At 45.4% G+C, this 19,757-nt stretch overlaps 1 protein-coding gene across 22 annotated transcripts in view; it reads left to right on the top strand.

Annotated features, from left to right (window-relative positions):
• Positions 1 to 19,757, top strand: part of ATXN2 (ataxin 2) — a 1,802,199-nt gene that overhangs the window by 732,351 nt on the left and 1,050,091 nt on the right. For all 22 annotated transcript variants that reach the window (XM_086943042.1, XM_086943056.1, XM_086943053.1 and 19 more), the window contains one exon: positions 16,953 to 17,054. In XM_086943042.1, coding sequence (XP_086799168.1) covers positions 16,953 to 17,054 — 102 coding nt within the window. The remainder of the gene's footprint in view (positions 1 to 16,952; positions 17,055 to 19,757) is intronic.

Here is a 19,757-nt window from a genome sequence, read left to right as displayed (position 1 = left end):
TTGAGACGCGGTCTGACACCTTCGGGTGAAGTCCGCGCTATGTAAATAATACCGTCATTTTTAGTACCCGGCGTATAAGACGACCCCCGACTTTCCTGAACATTTTAAGGGGTTAAAAAGTCGTCTTATACGCCGGAAAATACGGTAAGTATAATCAATTGTTTGCATAAGTCAGAAGGATGTCTTTATAAGTGAATACAATGTGTGCTGGTGTTTAATGTTGAAATAGGCGTATAAGTATATTTGATAGTGTTCTGTTGATTAGTCACTGCATATAACACTGAATCTATAGGTAAGTGATTAGATGTGTGTATAGTTCTATGAATAACTGAGTGGGTGTTTAGAAATTTCTATTGGTATGTTAATGGTTTCAAATATGGCGCTTTCTATTTTACAGTGAGTGATGAAATATTATACTTGTTTGTGATGAGGTGTATTTGACTGTCACATGGATGATGTCATCAGTGATGCCATCAATGATGTCACTGACCATGTCATGAATGATGCACTTTTTGTGACGTTCCGGTGGCGCAGAAGACTGAGTGATATTTATCAGGCAGGACTAAGCCACTTTTGGTGGTGTAATCCTGCCTGATAAATATCAGTCCCTTTAACGAACTGTCCTGCATTAAAGGGGTGTGCAATGGGTGTAGCTGGGGGCGTTCCCAGCAGCATCCATGGACTTGAGTAATTTATAGCATCCTCAAAGTCAATCTTTAAAAAATTCCAAAGTATAGGACATGATAATCCAAATCAAAATGTTTCTCAAGAAAAGTCATAAACCGTGTCCGTGGGTCATATCTGCCCAAGCGCCGATATTCCGAACGATTGAAAATGACTTTTCTTGAGAAACATTTGGATTTGGATTATCATGTCCTATACTTAGGAATTTTTGAAAGACTGACTTTGAGGTTGCTATAAATTACTCAAGTCTGCCCGAATTGTGTGGGTAAAATTGATACCTAGTCACTTTGAATAAGAATGTACTTACGTCTCGTCAAACATTTGGAAGAAATATCTAGTTATATGACAATAGGATACCGACATAACTTGAATGAAATAAGAACGCCCTGAAGAAGTTCTGTTGTACAGAACGAAACGCGTCGGCTGGCTGTGGTACATAAACTTAAGGAAAATAAAAGCATTTGAATATACACCAAGATTCAGCGCTTCAATAAGGACTCTAAGTGATATGATTTGATTGTACTTGTTGTGCAAGTGGTGCTGTGCCAAACTTTGGAATATTCTCCACTACTCTCTACTACTCAATCTCTACTACTCCACTGCTCTCTAATATTCACACTCTACTACTCATTCTCTACTACTCTCTCTCTACTACTCACTCCCTACTACTCACTCCCTACTACACACTATCTACTACTCTCTACTACTCTCTCTACTACTCTCTCTACTATTGTCTACCACTCACTCTCCACTACTCTCTACTTCTTTCTTTCTACTACTCTCTACTACTCACTCTACTACTCACTCTACTATTCACTCTACTACACTCTACTATTCTCTCTGCTACTCACTCTCTACTACTCACTCTCTACTACTCACTCTATACTACTCTCTACTACTCACTCTATACTACTCTCTACTACTCACTCTCTACTGCTCTCTACCACTCACTCTACTACTTACTCTCTACTATTCTCTACTACTCATTCTCTACTACTCACTCTCTACTACTCACTCTCTACTACTCTCTACTATTCACTCTACAACTCACTCTCTGCTACTCTCTCTACTGCTCTCTACTACTCACTCTCTACTACTCACTCTCTGCTCTCTACCTCTCTCTACTAGTCTCTACCTCTCTACCTCTACCTCTCTACCTCTACCTCTCTACCTCTCTCTACACGCACACATATACACATATATTTATAAATATATATGCATGTGCATTTATATATATGGATGTGTATATATGTTTATATATATATATATATATATATATATATATATATATATATATATATACATACATATATGAACATATATAATCTGCATATCTATATAAATACAAATATAAATGCATGCATACATAAACATATATGCATACATATGCATGTTATTTACATGAAAGTTTTAAAAACACTAATAAAAGCAAAGCTAAAAAGCCACCTCATTACAAACAGAATGGCTTTAACTTAAACGAGGGCGAGATCTATTGCATTTTCAATGCTTGTTTACTTTGGTTCCATCAAGAAGGCATTCAGATGTGTCACACATTTGCCATAAATTCTAAATATTAGCACTCTAGTTGCTCATTAGACCACTGTAGTAAAGCTACTGTTAACCAGGGAAGTCGGCTGCTGGTATTCAAAGTGCATGTTTCAGTCTGCATGTCAGAATTTTTTTAATGAAATAGAAGAGGATTTGAGAAGTCACTCAAAATGTGCCCTAATTTTTCTTTCTGAAGCACTAATCATACTTTCTATGGCAAAATGAACCCCCTCATTGTGTTCCTTTTTTAAATTAAATGTTTTCAGACTTACCACTTCATTCCAATCAAGATGGCTTCTGTTGTGCCATACTTTTGTCATAAGTAAGACTGTTAGCGCTCTAGTTGTTCTTTAGAACACTCTGAGACATTCTGTCATTGGGCTATACTTGGGCTACATCTGGGTGATATTTGGGCTACATTTGGGCTCTTTTGTCTCTGGTGGCCATCTTGGGAGACTGCATGTCAGAATTTTTTAATGAAATAGAAGAGGATTTGAGAAGTCACTCAAAATGTGCCCTAATTTTTCTTTCTGCAGCACTAATCATACATTCTATGGCAAAATATACCCCCTCATTTTGTTCCTTTTTAAATTAAATGTTTTAAGAGTTACCACTTTATTCCAATCAAGAAGGCTTCAGGTGTGCCATACCTTTGTAATAAGTAGGACTGTTAGCGCTCTAGTTGTTCTTTAGAACACTCTAGAGGCTGCAGTAGAACACAAAGGAATCAACTGACAGTCTCTGTCCTTGTTGGATGTACATGTTTTACTGAGAATGTCAGACTTCATTCTCACATGACTGAGAAAGATGATGTGAATTTACAGAAAATATGCTTTCAGCTTAGCTTATAGATCCCCTTCCAAACCACTGTGGGAAAAGCATGAGATAATAGTTTTCTTTCAAACATGTTTTCATGATATCCCAGCAGAAGGCTTTTTCACATGGTAAAATCACCTTAGAACACATCACAATTCCTAAAATGAGCATGGTATCATCACCAAATGATTTATAATGTAACTAAAGTCCTAAAATGTTATCTCCCGCCCGGCAGCACCAAATATAATGGAACTGCTCGGGGTGACATCACTTCGAATGTCACCACGACCAAGATTCCAAGGCGAGCGCCGCGGGGCTTGTGGGGCTGTCACTGGCGGCGGCTGAGCGGTGGCTGAGGTCGTTTCGTTCCCTCTACTTTTGATCTTGAATAAATCCTTAGTTGAACCCACATCTCCTGGTGTCCGTCATATGTAATGTGAATGCCACACTGGCGACGAGGACCAGGGAAGGCGACCTCAACACACGAAGTGAAGAAATATATGAAAATTGCTGTAACGAGATTGAAAACAGATCGTGAAGGAATAAAGGCAGCGCAAGGTTGCGTGTGAGACTGGAAACAGCTGTCATCACGAATAACAGACGAGAAGTGAAGCAAAATTTGTGAAAGGTTGGCGGCGGGAATAAAAGTATATGAAGGAGAACGGCAAGCTGAAGTTTGTGGGGCATCGGTGAGCTACAGATGGTCTCAGAGAGAAGTAAAGACCAACAGTGAGTCGCAGCGCGAGCAAATGGCTGTGTGACTGGGAAAAGAAAGGCTGGCACGCATCTCTGTGACTTGTGACACTCTCGTTGAACTCTGACGGGGACTAGAAGCAACGTAATCAAGGAGGTGAACGGCTTTTGGAGAGTATGCCCAGAGGATGTCCGGAGCGAGAGGGAATAAAGGGCAGTAGCAAGTAAAAAAAAAAAGACGCGACTGTGATGTAATTTCACCTTCCCCGTTACGAGTGGGCTAGCCAGTCCTTTCACAACTTTATTATCCTAAAGTTGTTGCAAAATTAATCGATGTCAAAAGGAACTTCAAAGACAAACCACAGCTGACTTCAGAGCAAAGAGGATAATCGCGCGTTGTCAGCGATAGAGACTTTGTGGCGTTACCTGATAAGAGAAAGAACTGAATACCACCTTATGAGGAGCCGGATCTAGTGCAACAGTGCCACCTAGTGGATTGACAGTTTAAATTCCCTAACCCAGCATATGCGAAACAGATAAGATTTTTTTTTTTGAGAGGGACGAACTGCTCTGAATTTTACACACAAAAAAAAGGAGTTCTAAAGCCCTTAATAGAACATTAACCTGACTCTCATTCCTAACCCCTTTGGAAGTTCAAAAATAAACGTTCAACAAATTCAGGGTGGACATATAGCAACATTATCATTATGCAAAGTGTGACACCACCACCTTTCTTTCTGACTAACCCAGGGGAGCCTACAATACAATGGAAGAAGTGGAAGAAAGTGTTTTTGAACTATGCAACAGTGTGTGGCCCAAACCTTGGGTTAGAAAGGAAAGTAGCCCTATTAGCATATTACCTAGGGGCAGAGGTGTTGGATCACTTACCAGAACTGGGGGCACAGGAAGCGAGAGGTCTGAATGAGTTGGAAATCAGCCTTAAAAAATTAGATTTGCGGAGGAGGAGCTACGCCGCGAACCAAGATGGCCGCATAAGCTCCCGGCTCCGCCGACCTCCGCCGGCGGCTCGTCTATCCTGTTGTTTATCCTCTACCCACGCCCCATACCTGGATGTGTGAAGGTTACCTGATGCCAACGGTGTTGTCCCGGACTTCCTACCTGGTTCAGCGACGGAGTTATGTAGTGTCCCATCTTCGGCCTACTCCTGGGCTGCCGCCGGGACCTCTATTTCTGAACTGTCCGAGCGGGAACTGATCAACATCGGCTGTGAGACCGAGATTGTGGCCGGTCTTCCGGATTTGAATAATTCTTTCCACTTTCGACTTGTGACCTTGTTGATGGATGGTGCCGGCGATGGGACATCGTGACGTGCTGAGATCCTCCTGCACCGTGGCCGGGGGTTGTGTGCCTGACCCCCGTTTCCCGGTCCCGGGGCTGGCGGGCTGCACCCACGGCCGGTGACTGTGTTGAGCGTGCCAGTTTGGGGCACCCCTGCTGTTGGGATCGCTAAATGTGTGCCCAGAGCCCGGCGATGTGGGCTGGAGATTGTGTCCCCCTCCGTCCTTTGGGCCCCGGGATGGAGGGGATGGATGATGCACATTCATTGAGCTCCGTAATGGCAGCGCTTGGGGCGCTCCGCTCACAATTCACCGTCACGTATGTCTCTCTGGCGGCAAGGCTGGATGATGTCTGCTCGCGACCGGCCACTGAGGCCGCAACACCTGAACAGCAGTTTGTGGTCCAGTCGAGCGATTTGACCTGCCATCTTAAGGTGCCCGAGCGGCAGCCCGACTTCGCTCTTTTGGGAGCCGGTCTCACTCCTCTTTTGCCCGCTACATTGCCTGGTCTTCCCTTCACGTTTCCTATCCGACGGAATATCATCGCTGGAGGTTCTGATCGTCAATGTCGAGTCTCAGGGTCCTGTCGCAGGGGACTGCCATTCTTCTTCGTCTTGACCCATCTGTTTAACGGAGGTCGCCATTTTGTGTCCGGACTTTGTTCCATCTTCATTGCCTCGGACTGCCATGGTCGCTTTGTCTGCTTCTGGTCGGCTGTGGCTTGGTTGGCGCGTGCTCTGGAACGGATCCGCACTGGTCAGGGCTGATTCCGACTTTGAGTTGTTCTAGTCCCTCGCCACTGCTTGGGACCACCTGAGACGCTTCCTCTGATCGCATTTGTTGTGACTTTGGCGATAGATCTCCCTGTGAAATTCGCAGGGTTGACTTCTACTTTCCTGGATTGCTCAGTTCACTTTTGCCGGGATTGCACCGAGTATCTCACCGGGCCTGGGGGGGAATGGGGGGGTTTCTTGTTGATGACCGTCCTTCCCGTGATAATGCCGAATGCTTGCTTTGTTTGATTATGATTATGCCTCGGGAAGGTCACTGCCGGCGGGGGGTACCGGGTGCCCGGGAGTGTGTCTGTTTTTCTCCTCCTCCACTTCTTGTACTTTTTCCCTTCTGTGGGGCAGTTCCGGGGCGACAGGCACGCTGTTAGTGGGTTAGGCCGTAGCCATTACAGGGGTGCAGGGTGGTGGGTGCGGGGGGGGGGGGGGTTTGTTATTTTAGTTTGTTTTGTTCTATGGTCCCTATCGCTCTTTTCCGGCTTTGGGAGGGTTCTTTCCTCTTTAGTAGGGTTGGCTGTCTCTTGGTCTTGCACCTTTTTTCTTTCCTGGCGTCTCAACAAGCCTCTGTCTCCCTGTTCTTGGGGGGTGGGCTCTCTGGGGTGATACCTCGACATGTTGCTTTTTGTAATGTTGCTTACTGTCCAGTCTTACCGCCGCGGCTGCCTAGATTACATAGTTGCTGTAGTCATAGCCTATCTCCGACTGTAAATGGGGTACGTCCCCCTCGTCTCTTTTGTGTATTTCTCATGTAAGGTGTGATGTCCTTGTTGTTGCAGCCCCTACTCTTCTTCTAAAATTTAAAAATGAAAACCTCATATCCTGTGTTGCGAGTCTCACAGCCAAGTCTGGTGTACCTTGCGATATCCTGATTGCTGATTGGCCTAAGTTTCTCCTGTTCTTATTGAATGTCTTTGCGGCCGGCCATGGTGGTTGTGGGCCTGCGCTTGTATCTCCTTGTTTTTCAAATAAAGGTTTTCAAAAAATAAAAATATATTAGATTTGCACTACCTTCCTAAGACTAGCACAATAATGGAGAGATACCATTTCGGAAAGAGGGTATAGAAGGAAGGGGAGTCTGTAGAAGATTTTGTGTCTGATCTGCGCAAATTAGCTGCGACATGTAAGTTTGGAGGGGCAAGTGAAGAGAGGATCAGGGACCAGTTTGTGTTAGTGTGTAGGACGGATCGCATACGTGAGGAGTTATGGTTGAAAGATGACCCACCTCTTAGGGAAGACCTAATAGTTGCTAAGCAGGTGGAACATATGCTGCAGTGCGTAAGTGAAATCAAACAGGACAGTGGTGGGAAAGGAAGTGAAGACAAACCCAAAGTAAGCGAAGTTGAATCTGAAGGTGTGTCAGTGGTCAAAGGACAGAAGAAGGGAGATAATGAGCAGCAAGAGAGCAAGATGGGAGGGTCATTCAAGGGTACCTGTTTTAGGTGCGGAAAGCTGGGACACATGGCGAACGACAAAGGGTGCCCTGCTCTCAAATTCACATGCAATAAGTACGGCAAGAAAGGTCATTTCAAGCAGTACTGCAGGAGTGGTCAGGGGTTTAGCAAACAGAGTAAGGACGGGACAAACACAGTCTATGACGAAATAGTCCTGCAAGTGAGTGGAGATAAGGTATGCAGTCCAAAAGACACCATTAAAGTAAATGGCACTGAGGTAGAGGCATTGTTTGAATCCAGCTCAAGGATAGCGATCATCAGCGCAAAGGAATTTTCGCGGGTGTCCAGGGGGACGATTAGATTGATGAGGATGGCCGTTAGGCCTGGGGGGTATGCTGGTCGCCCCATCTCCATGAAGGGGTACTTCTGAGACACTGTAGAGTACAAGAACAGAATAGTAAGGTCTACAGTTGGTGACAACATCCTGGGCTGGCAGGCACAAAAAGAGTTAGGGGTCTATCTAAATCCCAACAAGAATCCACAAATCCTCATACAAGAAGTGCAGGATTCGAAGGAAGACTTGGTGACGGAGTTCAAATAGGTGTTTAGAGAAGAACTGGGATGTTTGAAGAACTACTGTCACAAGATCAAGCTGAAAGGAAACGCGAAGCCCGTAGTGGCCAAAGTGAGGAAGCTACCCATTGCCATCCAGGAAGCAGTGAAGATTGAACTACAGAAGCTGTGCAGAGCAGGAGTCATCGAACCAGTGGAGGCAACAGAATGGTTGGTGCCAATTGTGGCAGCCCAAAAAAAAGATGGGTCAGTTCATTTGTGCATTGACCTTAGGGCCTTGAACAAAGAGGTAGTGGTTGACAGGTTCCCTCTGCCCAACATCACTCAAATGATGAGCATGCTAGAGGGCGCAAAAGTGTTTTCTACACTTGATCTCACCTCAGCTTATTTCCAAATCAAGCTACATGAAGAGTCTGAAGAACTCACGGCATTTGTGACACCAATGGGTGCATTCAAGTTCAAGAGGATGCCTTTCGGGTTAGTATCGGCTGCAGCCGTGTTCCAGAGGCTCATGGGCAACGTCTTGAAGGAGATCTCTGGCGTCCTATGTTACCAGGATGATGTGCTGGTATTTACAAAAAATAACGAAGAACACGACAAGAGGCTGAGGCAAGTGCTGACCAGGTTTAGGTCGCAGGGGCTGACGGTTAAAAGAGAAAAGTGCAGGTTTGGCTTCAAGGAACTGGATTTTTTAGGATATAAGGTGACAGCAGAAGGCATACGTCCAAAACGCGGAACTCCAAAACACCATTATGAACTTGATGCCCCCTAAGAACAAAGAGGAAGTCAAGTCCTTCATGGGAATGCTAGAATTTTATAGCAAATTCATACAGAACTTTGCAGGAAGGACGTTTGCCATTCGACAGTTGCTGAGAAAGGATGCAACATTCAGTTGGAGTGAGGTGTGCCAAAGGGAGTTTGAAGATGTGAAGGAAGCACTCGCCGAAGCACCCAGCCTCAAGTTGTTCATATCCAATCGAGTGACTGTAGTCACCACCAACGCAAGTTCAAAAGGGCTAGGAGAGGTCCTCACCCAAGTAGGAGCAAGTGGGGAGGAAACAATAGCCTTTGCATCAAGATCGCTGCAGAAGTTGGAGACCAACTACTCTGTGATCGAAAAGGAGTCCGTGGCGGTATTCTGGGCATTGAATAAGTTCAGAGACTTCCTATGGGGAACAAGGTTCTTCCTTCGGACAGACCACAAGCCTTTGGTAGAAGTGTTCGGCAAGAAGGGTCTTGATGCGATCTCCAGTAGAATCATACGATGGGTTGTAGGCCTCCAAGAGTACACCTTCAAGGTCGAATATGTCCCTGGAACGCGAAATTTTGCAGCAGACTGTTTGTCACGTCTCGTGATGGAAAATGAAGAAAAAGGAGCTGATGGAGAAGTGGGAGACGAGATGGAAGACTACCAAAAAGAAAATATATGCACAATTATTCAGGGAGCAATAGGGGAAGGAACATGGAAAGAAGCACTTAAGTCAGACGAGCTCATTGATAAAGTGTGTAGTAGAGTACAAAGCAAGTGGAAATCTGAAGATAAGCGGAACAATGCTCTACGGCCATACTGGATGGTCAAAGACGAACTATCAGTGGTCGACGAATGCTTGTTCAGAGGAACGAGGTTGGTACCACCTACAGCGGTGAGGGAGAAACTGGTGGACATGGCTCATGATGGTCACCAGGGCATCACTAAGACCAAACAAAGATTAAGAGAACACTACTGGTGGCCGTGCATGGACCTCGCCATCGAAAGGAAAGTAAGAGACTGTATCCCGTGCAGCGTCAGCGACAAAGTTTTGAGACAACAAACACCACCCATGGTGTGTAGGCCACCTCCAGCAGGACCGTGGGAGGAGTTGGCGTTGGACATTGTTGGACCTCTGACGGGAGAAGTGCGCACACCATACATTCTAGTACTAACGGATCTGTACTCAAGATGGCCGGAAGTTAAGATAGTGAGCGAAATCACGACGAAAACTGTCATTGAGTTCCTTCAAGAGTTGTTCATCAGAGAAGGACTACCCAGCACTCTACTCACGGATAATGGGGTGCGACTATGCTCGAAAGAGATGAGAGATTTCCTTGAAGAGCGTGGAATCATACACAAACGTTGTGCCTTATACCACCCTGAAACCAATGGGATGGTCGAGCGCTTTAACAGAACTCTCAAGGAAAGCATTCAATTGGCAAAGACCAGCAGCCTGAACTGGAAGGAAGAAGTGTGGAAACGATTAGAAGCGTACAGGTTTACGCCACACCAGACAACGGGCGTCACCCTCTTTGAGTTGCTCCGAGCAAGAGTTCCTAACACTAAACTATCGCCAGGCTGGATGGGGTGGCACAAGGGATGGTCCGACCACTTCAAGGAATCGAAGGGGTTAATGAGGCAGGGTGAGGCCATGGTTGAGAGGAAGGAAACGTTTGATAGGCTCCACTCTACACAAGAGTCTGGGTTCAAAGTAGGAGATTACATTAACCCCTTCCACGCTGATGACGAGCTGGGCTCGCCATGGTGTAGCCTCCTCGCACGCTGATGACGAGCCCAGCTCATCACGTAAAGTGCGTTTTTAAAAATCTTAGCGTGCGAGCGGAATTCCGCTAGCGCGCATGAGGTTAAGATCAGGATACCCACTGGCAGGGCAAGTTGGTCAGAATATAGCAGGCCCACTAAGATTGTGAAATTGTTTAGGAATGCTGTGAAGACCCGGGAAGGGAAGATCTGGAACTTGGGTAGGGTTGTGAGGTATCACCCCTCTAGACAAGATCCCTGTAAGGATGGGGGACGGGAAAATGCTTCAGTGGGGAGTAAGGTACCCCCTCTCAGGGAACAGGTGACGGTCCCCCACCTGGTTGGCAGAACAAGCCGGAGAGTGACTAGACCACCCAGACATTTGGAGCAGTATGTAACGATGTAACATCCTGTTGGATACCTTGTTTTCTGTTGTTTTAATTCTTACTTCTCATTCTGTAGGGAAGGGGGATGTGTGGTATCTCCCGCCCCCCCCCCCCCCCCCCCCCCCCTCCCCAGCAGCACCGCCTATAATGGAACTGCTCGTGGTGACATCACTTCGAATGTCACCACGACCAAGATTCCAAGGCGAGCGCCGCAGGGCTTGTGAGGCTGTCACCGGCGGCGGCTGAGCGGTGGCTGAGGTTGTTTCGTTCCCTCTACTTTTGATCTTGAATAAATCCTTGGTTGAACCCACATCTCCTGGTGTCCGTCATATGTAATGTGAATGCCACACTAAAGTCCTAAAATCTTCTATTAACTGCACTACATTTTAATGAGGTGCTATCATGTATATTGGTCCTAAGATGGCTGCCAACACTTCTTGGATGAAGTGCTGACAGCCAATCAGATCTCACGATGAGATGTGTGGTTAGGCTCCGCCCAGATATATATATTTTTTTCCTTTTGATTTTCTCAGGAACTACTGGAGGGATTTACACCATTTAAGCAAAAGCGTGATCTGCGAACCGAACTCTACCTCTCTGCCAAATTTGGTGTAATTCCGTTCAGCCGTTCGGGCTGTAGCCGTGTCTAATCGTCCTATGGAAAATAACATGAGGAAAACAGGTTTTGGGACCCCCCTTTTTTCTCAGCCCCCACTTGACGAATCCCCCCAAAACTTTCAGGGAAGGAGCGGAGCGGGCCATCTTCTTTGAGAAATTTGCAAAGATGCATCAACCAGCGCCAAAGTTATTCCCAATAGAATGTTGCGGATTTCCTATGGAAACTAGGTCCTAACTATATATACCTACTGGAGACCGCCAGTAGGTAAAAAAAAAAAAAAAAAAAAAAAAAAATATATATATATATATATATATATATATATATATATATATATATATATATATATATATATATATATATTCTCTCTCTTTCTCTCAACTGCACTCTCAGGTTGGGGAGGCGAGGTGAAGTCCACTCTTCAGTGCCAGCCATCTTGCCATCAGGATTAGAGATTGTGCCCACTCCCCCACTTGGGTGAGCACACCAAGGGCGTAGTCACCCCAAGGTCAGTAGTTCATTGGCTACTGGTCTTGTGACCCCTAAAACACCCAATAAATACAGTATTTAGGGGGCAGCCCTGAACCAAGAAGGCAGATTCCCGCAACCTATGAAGAAGGACGAAAGAAGACGTCCAGGAGATGAGGGTTCAGAGAACAACTGACTTGGCCCCAGCCCTACTGGCCCTTCTTCAGTTTCCAGTCGCCTTGACCTGCAGCCAGTGACCTCCAGAACCCCTGGGAGGACTGACTGACGGATCTTCTGTGAATAGCAGCTCTGTTCAAAAGAAACTCCCAAGACAGACCTTGAGCCTGCTGAGGGCAAAGAAACCCGATGCCTGGAACGACCACTGCACCCTTTACCTACGGCCGAGTTCAAATGGCCCACCCGCCCCAGCGCTTCCGAGTCCACCGTGGGTTGACCCCTCCAGGACTACCCGGCGTAGCCTGCAGCCTCTGCATGGAGTTCCACCCCCCCCCCACCACTGCGAGTGACCCGGTAAGGTGAAATCCAATCTCAAAAGACACCCTGCATCCAGCCACCCGGCACCCTGGAGAAGAGAACCAGAGGTGCACCTGCGTCCCTGAGCCCTCCAACTTACCTGTCCAGCTGTTAGTTTTTCCCGGAAGTCTTCCTGGACTGAGCCTGCAGCCAAAATCCAAAACCGTCCACTCCCATTGAAAACCGGGCAGCAGATGCCAAAACAGCACCCTGCACCCAGCCACCGCTGCGGGTGCCCTTTGTATGCTAAACCAGTTCCCCATTTGCCCTGAGCCTAACACCATGAGCTTTGCACCCACAACCTTGTAGCCTGCTCGTGAGCAACCACTAACCGGAGGCCCCCTCTCCCCCATTGGATAACATTGGGCCTCAGCACTCTGCCCCCGTATACCCTAGTGCCGCTGAGGGTGCTTTGAGAGTGCATCCTTGACTCTGGGGGTACCCTGTTTCTAACCCCAGAATTCCAATTCTTACAACAAAGTACTTAACTGATTACTTAATTTCTCTAAATAGGAATACATTGACTTTTTTCCTTGAGTGTGGAGTGGATTTGTATGGAAACCTGAAAAACTGCAACTGTACAAAAACTGATTTACCTACCTTTTCTCTAGGAAATTTCCCAGAGTGATGTCTAGGCATATCGCACTGAGTAGAAAAAGTAACTTAAAAAGTAATCTGTCAAGTAACGTACAAAGTAATCTGTAAAGAAACAAAAAAGTAATTTCGATATTTTGACTTGCCTGTATTTCAACCAATTGCATTTGAACCTGCATTCAATTGTAAAACACTGCATAAGATTTTGCAGAACATTTATTTCACTTTGTCAAAGATAAATTTACCAAAATAGGCCTGGGGCAATATTATGATAACCCTGAAAGCATCCACACAAACATGAAATTGGTTATAAAAGACGCATTTAGGATGGCAATCTCACTTAGATCGGTCACCTTCACATCAACAATTTTACTTGTCTTTTACCACAAACGCCCAATTCCGATTTCTCATGACTAGGTTCCGTCTTCGCACACTGCACTTTCTTGTGGCCTTCCCCAAGCAGGCTGGATGGTGCGAGAACCTTATTCCCTGCCCTTGCAATAACTTAGTCCAACAAAGTACCTTGCACTTTATGCTGTTTAGCCCACTTTACAAAGAGCCATGGGCTAGGTTTCTTACCCCAATCCTAAGAGAAATTCGACCTTGTAACTATTAGGAGGGCTTTGTTTTCTTATGCTCTTTGTCCGCTGTTATTTGCACTGCTGTATTACATTTTATTAGAACTGCACTTTCAATAAGGAAACGGTATGAATCGTAAATGAGAATGTTATGTTATTGGGGTATTTAAGCGCACGGCTACTCCAGGGAGTGTCCCGGCGCTATCCTGACCCCAGGACAGAATAGATGAAGAACAGCCGGTAACAGCCAACAAGACTGCACTACTGTTGAAAAAGCCAGGTCTTTAAGCTTCACCTAAAGCTGAGGAGATCACGTACTTGTCTGAGGGAGAAAGGGAGACTATTCCATAACTTTGCTGCTACTACTTGAAAGGAGTGACCTCCTTTGTAAGAACGGCAACATTTAGGCACAATTATCAACTGCTGAGATGATGATCGCAGTTTTCCGAGTGGTTTGTAGGGCTGAATTCTATTCCTAATATACAGGGCTCCAATGTTGTTGAGGGCCTTAAATGTTAGGACCAAGGATTTAAAACAGATGCTTTGTCTTACTGGTAATCAGTGCAAGGTTCTAAGATGGGAAGACATGTGTGACCTGGGTCCGCCCAAAAGCACGGACCTCGCTGCCGCATTTTGAACTACCTGCAAGCGGTTCAGTAAGTAGTTCGGACGACCCATGTACCACACATTTACGTAGTCCAACCTTGATATAATCCGGGCCTGGACCACAGTTTTCCTATGAGGAATAGGGAGCAGAGGGAGGACATTTCTCATCATTTTTAAAAGCCCGAAACGGGTGCCAGCAGTCGATTGAACCTGGGACTACATGGTCATGTCGGAGTCCATCTTTACTCCTAGATCTTTTTACGGTGGAGACTGGTTTCTCTGGTGGAGATCCATTTTTAGGCCATCATTGGCGCCACTCGTCATTGGGAGTATGACCAAATAAGATAATTTCCGACTTGTCGGAGCTGCAGTGCAACTGATTTTGCCTAAACCAGTCAAACACTTTGGTTGGCCAGACATTAACTTCATTACCATTAAACACCTCATCCTGCTCACATGTGAACAGCAATTGCGTATCGTCTGCGTATGATATCATTTTTGGCCAGTATTGTTCAGCTAAAGGAGCAATAGGGGCCATATATATATATTAAACCGGGCCGGACTTAAAACGGAGCCGTGTGGGACTCTTACATTCAGTGGTGGAATGGGGCTTGAGAAAGAAGGAGCCCAAACTGTTTGCTGGCGGTTGTCCAAAAAGGAAGTAAACCATCTGAGCACCCCAATGCCACTCTCCCTCAATTTATGAAGGAGGCGATCATGTGACACATTGTCAAAGGTCGCCGACAGATCTAATAATATCAGCACCGCCTTTCCTCCTCTGTCAAGGTAGTTTTAACCGTCTCTGGCGAATAGAGCAGTTTCTGTACTGGTGTCTTGAGTGGTTTCAAAAAACAAATCCCTTTTAAACTTGTTTTTAATTGAGGAGTTTTAGAGTTGAGTTATATTATTGTATATATTGGACATGATAATTTTATGTTATTTTGTTGGTCATATTTTTATGGTCCATTTGAACCGAATAAAGTTACTTTGATATTTCACTTACCTGTGCCAGGCTTGGCTTGGTTCTAGAAATAAAATGACCTAATATTTGTATACAAACAAAATTGGTCTGAGTTCAGTTTTTGAGTGTGTGACATCATTTGCTGATTGAGTGTGTACAACAAATGCTGAACACTACCCTCTGATAAAGCCTAACTGCTTACCCACACTACCACGAATAGAGAGTGAGGTGCAATCTACTTTTACCTCTTCCTACCTTTTGGGGTTCCACTGGACTCTGTGCATAATATATCTAATGTTGGTATAGTATATACAGAGCCAGCTCCTACATGTTATGAATAAGGTTTTTTTTGTGAACTGGGATAAAGCTCCTTATTGCTCTTATTTGTCTAAAGCTCTCTGGTAATGTCCCTTTTTAGCCTTGCCTGTCTGGACCTTAATTATAGGAAAGTCTTTTTTGGGGAGGCTTTTTCCAAGAGGAATAGTCTCTTTTTAGTAAGAAAAAGGGGGCTTTTAAAACAAAATATGGAGGGGGGAGTCTTGATCAGCTGTTAGAATCGAGAAGCAACTGCTTGTAATACGGCGTCGTTGCCTATATATTTTCCTCTAATGAAGCTATTCCTGCCGCGCTCTAGTAACGATGTGCGTCAGGAGAAGAGGAGCCCTTAATTTTGGAGCTGATTGTGTTCCCGGTAGAAAGGCAAGAGATGCCTTGCATTAATTATGCATTGCGGTGAAGTGAGCCCGGAAACTAGTTGCCCGCGATCCAAGAAATGGAAGCGATAGGCTGGTAAGATGTACCAGCGCACCGTTGCAGTCGATGCATGGGATAAAGTAGAGAAAGGGTGGGGTAGGAAGGATGAGCGACCACAGATTGGAAGTTCAGCCCTTGTTAATATAGAATGATTATGTTGTAAAATTGCGGTTGATGGTTAAAAAGCGTAAAATGTGACAAGATTTTACACCAGAAAAAAGAGTCTATCAAATAAGAGTTATGATAAAGCTATAGGAAGTAAAAAACAATTAAAAATTATATTGAAGTAGTAATGATAATAGAGAGATACTTATCTGTATGGAGTCACATTTTTTAAGAGGCAGATGGTTCTGAGTGCATGCCTATTATAGCCTGGCTGTATTATGTTCTAGAAAAATCTACAATGTGATGTCATACCTTAAAGCGGCTGTGAGGAGTTGGCATTAAAAGATTTATGCATAATGGTAGCCTCCGGTCTTGTAATTAAATCCTAGTTCTCCTTCAGATGATTCTGCATTATAATCATATGGATCCCACTGACCTCCCCAGTGGTTGAGGCATAGAAAGTCTGTAAATCTTGCATGAAAAAGAACTGGAGTAGCTGCCACAGAGTGAGCATTAAGGATACTGGTGGGCTGATAACCCTTAATACCACTGTCAGTTTTCTGCCTTTAATGGCGGCAAACCATATGGATTCATTGTCCTGATTTAATTATCTTCTTTTCCTTAAAAAAGTATTGTGATTTTTCGTTTCTATTTCACTTCAATCTCTGGTGACAACTGTATTTTTTTTTATCGACAGTTGATTTTTTTAAAAATTAACAGAATTGTCCATTGTTGCTTGTTTCACGCTTATGTATTATTTCTGTTCAAATAAAGAGCTATCTATGAATGTAAAAGTTTTTTTTTTCCTGAGAAAGTGTTCCAAGATTCCGCTCTTGGGCAGAATTTTCGCTGCTTCTGATTTCAATGGTTATTCCCTAAAAAGAGAGTAGGACCACAGGTTACACAACATTGTCTTTCATTTGCGTTGCTTCCAAATGTATTCCTAATTTGGTTTTAGGTGATATGTTGTTTAAATATAAATTGTACTGTTCTTTTTGGTATATTGTATATTTTGTTTCAGACAGTTGTTTAATGTTTAATTTTCCAGCTAAAGATTCCAGACTTCAAGACCAGCGACAAATTTCTCCAGCTGCAAGCAGGGAGATTAAGCCTGTAGATTCTTCTACTTTCTGCAAATCTGACAGCAAAGGTTTGTACCTTAATAGATCAATAATAAATTATTAGATATTTAAAAAAAATTGAATGTAAAAGGCGTACTGCATACTTTTTTTATGAAAGTGTCGACTTGAGTTTATAACCTGCATAACTCTCATATCTGATTGAGACGATTCTAGCCGCAAATTCCTTAACGTAGAATTATCCCCAGGCGTGAGACTGGATCCCGGAAATTTTTCTTTGCCACAGCAGTTTTGCGCGCCGGGGGCGGTACCATGTGAAGTCGCCCTGACATCGTCTGCGGGCGGGACGTCAGCAAGGTCACATAAGCCCCACCCTGGCACGCCGACGTCAGTTTTTTCGCTTTTCCGCATGCAATCCGGTTCGTGTCCTGACCAGTTTTCAGGCCTCTTTTTCACGTTTTGGTTCGTGGAACAGTGTGCAAATGCCTTCGGGCTTTCAAGTCTTGTACGGATTGTGCACGCCAGATGTCGACGATGGAATTTCCTAGTATTTTCCTATGTTATGGTGGACGGTTTTGGTCCGTCCTATGTATTTCTCTTTCTCTTCTCACCGGTTCCAATTCTTTCGTGGGTCAGGTTTACGACCGGAACGATCTCTCTTTTGGAGTTCTTCTGGTTTTCCCTGGCCTTTGCCTTCATCTTGCACTCGGCTTGGTCTGAGCGCTCAGCTTCTTCGTACTTGCCAGCTGCCGGCTGAGCATGCCGGCTCTTCTGGTCTATGGCCGGGGGCCTTGGGATGGGCCTTGTTCTTCTACCTCTTGGTCTGCTGGCCCTTGCGAGGCTACGTCTGTCTTCTCACCCCTGCCTTTCTTGTCTGTGGGGCTGTCCTTGCCTTTTTTGCTGCCTTAGGGCTATGGCCGGTTCTGCTGTCCCTTTCACTGTGTGTGGGTGTTTTCCTATGAAGGGCTTACTTTCATTTCTACCTCTTCTCCTTGGAGTTTGGGGTGATTATTTTCTTCCTCTGTACTTAACTGCCGTTGTTCGTCATCTGGTGGATGTTCTTGTGTTCTTGGTACCTTGGCTTGGCTTGAGGGTGTCCTGACATGGTGGGGGGGGGGGGGGGGGGGAAGGGGGCTGAGCCGCCCTTCTTGTCCCCTTTACCTGTCCCCTGCTGGGGACTGTGTTCCTTCCTGCTGGGAGGTTCTTTTGCTGGCCCTCCTCCCTTCTGGGTACGGCTAGGGTATCTATTCTATGTTAAGGAATCTGCAGCTAGTAGTCTCTATCAGATGTACGTGTTACTTACCTTTGGTAACAATGTATCTGGTAGAGACGATTCTAGCCACAGATTACTTCAGGGCCCGCCCTTCCTCCCTGTTCTGCGGGGACCTCCAGCTTGGTCTTTTGCTCTCTCCTACCTCCAGGTGGGTTTGTCTTCCGGGAGTCTTCAAGTGTGGGGCCTCTTCGTGCTTTTCTCTTTTTCATTGCTTGAACTTTCTGACTCCTCTGCAGTCCTCGAAGTTGGGGTCTCTTGGCTGTGCCTCGGCACTTAGCTTCCAACAGGTTTTGCCCTGTCCTTGTTGGTGCTGTCTTGGGGTAGATTGTTGTTACTCTTCTGTTCTGTCCTTGTTGTTCTTAACGGTTTCTGGTCTGTGATTGCAGGCCTCTCCGTCTGCGGTGACGCTTTCCACATGCTTTCTGCCCCAGGGTGGCTGTAGTAATGGCTTGCATTGTTGCTTAGCAGTAGCTGTGCTCTGCTCTTCACTTCTATGGCTTTTGGCCACAGTGCCTGGCACTCTTCAGATTGGTGCTGTTCCTCACCACGTGCTTCTTCATTTCTGATTTTTTTCACACACTTCCTACATTCTCACAGTTTTGTAGTGATGGCTCCACGTTGTGGCCCGGAAAAGTTCTTAGAAGAAAACTGACGTTGGCGCGCCGGGGTGGGGCTTATGTGACCTTGCTGACATCACTTCCGCGGACAACGTCAGGGCAGAGTCACGTGGTACCACCCCCCCGGCACAAATTTGCCGGAGCCAGTCTCACGCCTGGGGATAATACTAAGTTAAGGAATCTGTGGCTAGCAACGTCTCTACCACATACATCGTTACCAAAGGTTAGTAACTCGTACGACTGCCTGAAGGGAGTGTGGGCATGTACATGCAGACATTTGGCATATGCTGTGGGGATGACAGAGACTAAATAGCTACTGGTTAGATGTGCAGAAACGCTGGCCCAAAGCACTACCCACAATATTCCATTTAACGCACATCTACTTGCTGCACCTACACCGCAGGAATCGTAACAATAAAGCCACATCTAGATTCTTAGATTTGGGAATGGCAGTTGCAAAGCGTTTGATTACCAAATGCTGGAAGCATCCCGATCTCCCAAATATAAACATGTGGAGATATTCAATGGGCACCTGGGCCAAAGCAGAGAGCATTGCTTTAAGACGCAAAGATACATGAGGCCTGCGTAAAATACAGCTAGCTGCACACTGGGATGCAATACTGGCGAATTTAGCTCCCCTGCAGGCTACCGCAGCCTCGCCTCAAGTCCCAGCAGAAACCGAGTCCTTACCAGCAAAGACACCCACAGATTAAAACCAGGATAACACGCACCCTAGCACGTCCTGCACTACACTCGTAAGCACTGCTAATGCAGAGTAATTCATAATAATGGGGAGGGGGGGGTTTAGGCAGCACAAGCACTGGTTCCTAGTTCACACCTATTATGTATTAATTGGTCCCAGTTTAGTGAACACCCGCCTTCAT

This window comes from Lissotriton vulgaris, chromosome 11 (assembly GCF_964263255.1).
Source record: "Lissotriton vulgaris chromosome 11, aLisVul1.2, whole genome shotgun sequence".
NCBI lineage: Eukaryota > Metazoa > Chordata > Amphibia > Caudata > Salamandridae > Lissotriton > Lissotriton vulgaris.
This window is presented reverse-complemented; position numbering and strand designations above follow the sequence as displayed.